At 42.5% G+C, this 4,687-nt stretch overlaps 1 protein-coding gene across 1 annotated transcript; it reads left to right on the forward strand.

Annotated features, from left to right (window-relative positions):
• The first annotated feature begins 3,486 nt into the window (after positions 1-3,486).
• Positions 3,487-4,422, forward strand: LOC132251396 (olfactory receptor 5G9-like). Its single transcript, XM_059730739.1, has one exon. It carries the CDS (start codon positions 3,487-3,489, stop codon positions 4,420-4,422), a length of 936 nt encoding a protein of 311 aa, XP_059586722.1.
• The last annotated feature ends 265 nt before the right edge of the window (positions 4,423-4,687 follow it).

A 4,687-nucleotide genomic window follows, 5' to 3' on the forward strand; every position in this document is an offset into this window, starting at 1 on the left:
GCCTCTTCTGTGAATACACAGCTAAACTACACTTATGAGCAATCAAGTCAGAAAATAAATAAATATTTGCATGCATCTGTACATCTCTCAGCATAATTTTCATAATAATAAAGGTGTGTTATTATAGTAAGTCATATTTTAAGGCCAGGAAGTTTTCTACCCTTCCCCATATATTAAATTTCTATTTTTAAATCTTTTTTTTTTAAAGTGTGTCACCCCAAACTGTGGATCCAATCTCCCTTGAGCTTAAAGAACATTTGCTTTCTAAGCACAAATTTTACAACTAAAATCATCACAAGACAATGCTGATCTAGATTCTATAATCCAATTCGATTTCCCCTTCCCCGCTTGTGCATGTATGGCCCTGCCCTTTTAATGGCAGACTCCACAGCTAAACAACTGCTATTTCATAAAGGGCTTAAAAAAGTGACTATTTCTAGGCATATTGTGCAAGCCTTGTTTCTGGGTTTTACCCTTTTTGGCTACTTTGTATTTTCCCATGCTTTCTCAGACATCAACACTCAAATCACATTGGCCTTGGGTGCATACTAATAGCCTGGAGGCATTTTGGCCCAGATCATAATTCACAGATCAGTATTTTCATTTTTTTTTTTCCCTAGAGGAATCTGTAGTCTGGCCACAGTTCATACTGACACTTCATGCTTTTCAGACTGGACGTTATTAATAACATGCTAACTTTAGCATCTTTGAGGAGCAGAGACAGCAACTTCAACAGCTAATCTGTGGAGTTTCTCCCTCACAATCTCTAGATACATAAGCTTAAAACTCCAGTGGCTATATTATCTACTCCTAAACCTTGCTATCTCCCTCTGACCTTCCTTTCAGGTTATGCCTACCAGTCATTATTTCCCCCCAGCTTTGAAAATGTTTTTCTAAAATTCAGAGAAGCTTACTACTCCCCCTAGATCAACTCCTGACCAGTCTAGACTGTGGGATTCCCTCCCCTTGCCAGTATATGGACTTAAAGACCATTACCCTGCATGTCCAGCTGTGTCTGCTCACACATTAGACATGGGCCAGACTGAGCAAGGGGGAAGAAGTGAACAGCAAGGGTGCTGAGGACTGTGGCAAGGGGGCACTGAGGTGAGAGTCAGGGATCAGCCTCTGGTTCCCTTCCCTTACTACTCCTGAAATGCCCATTAGCCAGTGTCACTCTCTTTCCTTTACTCTCCAGGCCCCACATCTGTTGCTTCTTCCCACTGCCACTCCCCACCTGGCTTTGCCCCTCCAAGGACCTCTCTGTTTTTCCTAGCCCCTTCTCCACTGGCTGCTCTCTTCTCTCCTCCAGCAGCCTTTTCCTGGGAAAGAGAGCCCCCAGGGACATACTAGGCTCTGCTCTCAGTCTTGGAGGTAGAAATATCTGCTCTGCTGAAAAGTGTACAAGAGCTGTGGGCTACCTAAGAACGTGCACATGACAGAGCTGCCTGCTTGTGAGCCAGGCCCTGACGGGTTGGGGCTTGGAGATTTGCTCTGCAAAAGTGAGTGAAAAAAGGGAAGATGGCCTCGACCAGACAGAAAACAGCCCAAACAAGCAAATAAGGAACATGGCTGTCAACAACTCTGGTTCATCTACTTCCAGGGCAGGATGAAGAACGGCCTAGAGCCCACTACAACATAATGCTGTTCTCCCCTGGCACATACACTGTGCTCCCCACACCCTTCTCCAGTCCATGTCCAAAGAGCTCATGGTCAAGCAGGGCCTGAAACACAGGCAGGTAGCCAGAGAGAGAAAGAGGGGAGGAGAGGAAATCATATCCCCAGGAGGACCTTTATACCAGCTCAGTTTGTTTGCTGTTGATTTCAAAGAGATAATATTTTTATTGCATTCATCCAGGGACTTCCATCTAGTGCCTCTCTAATTCTCTCCAGAATGGGTTCACAGGGCTGGGACTGAAAACACATCTCTTGTCACCAGGGAGAAGCTCAATGCAGTCCTGAGTGATCTCATAGCACCTTTTCTCCAGAGACCACAAGGCCCTGATTCACTACCATTCCCTTCAATATAACTGCTAGAACAGTGTCAACACTTCTGCTTGGCAGAAAATATTTCTAGGGCAGTAAAGATCCCAGGTCAGTTATCAAAGTTAAGGCAAATTTATTACCCGAATCCTTAGATTAGGTGGCAGTGAAAAGGGTAGACAAGAGCATCTGACGTGGTTTCAGAAAGCTCCAAAAGAAACTGAGTTGAATGAAGCTGGGGTGAGTCTTGCTTTATGATACCTGTCAGCCAGGAAAGTTTAAGCACTGGGAAGCTTTACATGAGATAACAATGATAAAATGCAGAAAATTTTTCATTCCACTTCTCCATTCCATGCAAAAAGGCTTTTGGTGGGTAGGCGCATGCTGATTCAACCTAGCTATTTTTTGTACTTTTAAACTTTAGTAATACAGCTGGTTCTATAATTTTAAATGAACATTCTTACTTTTTATTGAAAAGTTACATCATATTTGGTTCTTTTCGGGGTTTATGCATCTATTTATGTATATGTCTATTTCCATTATGTAGGTTTCTGTTTTCATAGTTGTAAAAAGCCAGAAATTTCTGTAAACATATTTTTTTCATCATAAACCCAATATTCTGTTAAACAATTGCTGGAATTCTCAAAAACAAAAAGTCTAGACGTCCTGTGCAAGCCTCTGTGAATGTAAGAAAGGAAGGTGGGAGGCTGAGCTTAATGACAAAGTCTTTATCGAGAACCCAGTCTTTCTTTTCTATTTACATGAGGTTGCTGTTTGCAGAGGCACCAAAGGAGTTTGAGGCACATTTCTCAAAGCATCTGAGTACCTCAGGAGACAGGTAGGCACCAAGGGAGATTTCCAAAATCACCCTGGTTCCAGCCTTGGCTGATTTCATTCTTACTGAGCTGAGATTCCATAGACATTACTACATGACACAGGTATTGCTTCTGATTGGCTATGGTACATGTGCCACGGTTGCTAAGATGCCATCAGGTGAACTGCGGACTCATCCTTTTAAGTATTTGTTAAGTGTTTGGACATACTGGCATTCACAGATTGTAAATATGCTGTAGTCCAATGAAATCTGTTGGGATTGGAGCACGAAAAAAGTCATGCCATATCCCCCTGTTCAAACTTCTCAGTTTAAAGTATACCCATGTACAGACTGGGAGCCACATTCCACCAAGCATAGCAAGGCTGAATAACACTTCATTCCAAAAGTAGAGCTGTGAATGACAAGAGACACCAGAAGGTTTTGCTAATATTATACAAAGGGCACTTTTCCCAACTGTTATTATAAGGAGAAATTATATTTAAAAATAGATTCATTAAAAAAACTCCACATTTTGAATAGACTTGTTGTACACTTAAGTTGAGGTTTAAGTAACTTTTGAAGGGCTCTGTCACAATAAGCCCAAAGGAACATGAAGCATTCTGCAATCTGTTTAGCCACTTTGCTATTTCCTTCATCCATACACATCCTTTCCCTCCTGGCAGAGATGAGCTATGGAGTCTACAGGAGAGCAAAACCACACAGCCGTGACAGAATTCATCCTGCTGGGATTCAGGAGTGGTCCTGGGACTCAGGTGCTGCCTTTTGTGCTGTTCCTTGTGATTTACTTGACAACCGTGCTAGGGAACACCATCATGGTTCTCATCATTCGAATTGACCCGCACCTTCACACCCCCATGTATTTCTTCCTCATGAACCTGTCACTCCTAGACTTCTGCTACTCCTCAACCATTGCCCCCAAAGCCATGGCCATATTCCTACAAGGCAGCAAAACTATTTCCTACTATGGATGTGCTGCACAGTTCTTCTTTTTTTCTGTGTTTGTCGTCATAGAAGCCCTCATCCTGACAGCAATGGCATATGATCGATACATAGCCATCTGCAACCCACTCCTCTATCCTGTCACCATGTCCAAAAGGGTCTGTGTTCAGCTCATTGTTGCCTCCTATATCTGTGGTGGTGCACATTCTCTAGTGGAAACCAGCTTCACCTTTTCACTCAGCTACTGTGGGCCTAAAGAGATCAACCATTTCTTCTGTGATGGTCCCCCGCTACTAAACCTGTCCTGCAGCGACATTTACATCAATAAACTGGTAATGTTTGTTTTATCTGGCTTCATCATAGTGATCACCTCAGGAATCATTCTCATCTCCTACGCCTACATCATCTATGCCATTCTCAGGATTCGTTCAGCCAAGGGCAGGTCCAGGACCTTATCCACCTGCTCCTCCCACATGGTGGCTGTGGCTTTATTTTTTGCAACCGTTTCCTTTATGTATGCCCAGCCAAGTTCAATGTCTTCCCCACATCGGAGCAAGGTGGTGTCTGTGTTTTATACCCTTGTCATCCCCATGTTGAATCCCTTCATCTACAGCCTCAGGAACAAGGATGTGAAAGATGCTTTGAGGCGGACCATGGGTAGAAAATGATTTCAAAATAAGCCTCTTCTGTGTTTATAGAGCTAAACTATAGTTTAGAGTGATAAAGTGGGAAATAATTAATAGTGATTTGCATGCATCTGCACATCTCTCAGCCTAATGTTCATTAGCCTCCAACTCTCCCTCTATATTTATATCTACCTATGTTTTTAGGCGTCTCCTAACAATATGGTGTGTTATTATAAGAATGAGTGATTTATTATAGTAAGTCACCCCCATATTTTAACTTTTTCTTTCAATTTTTAAACCCTTTTCT

This window comes from Alligator mississippiensis, chromosome 7 (genome assembly GCF_030867095.1).
Source record: "Alligator mississippiensis isolate rAllMis1 chromosome 7, rAllMis1, whole genome shotgun sequence".
Lineage (NCBI taxonomy): Eukaryota > Metazoa > Chordata > Crocodylia > Alligatoridae > Alligator > Alligator mississippiensis.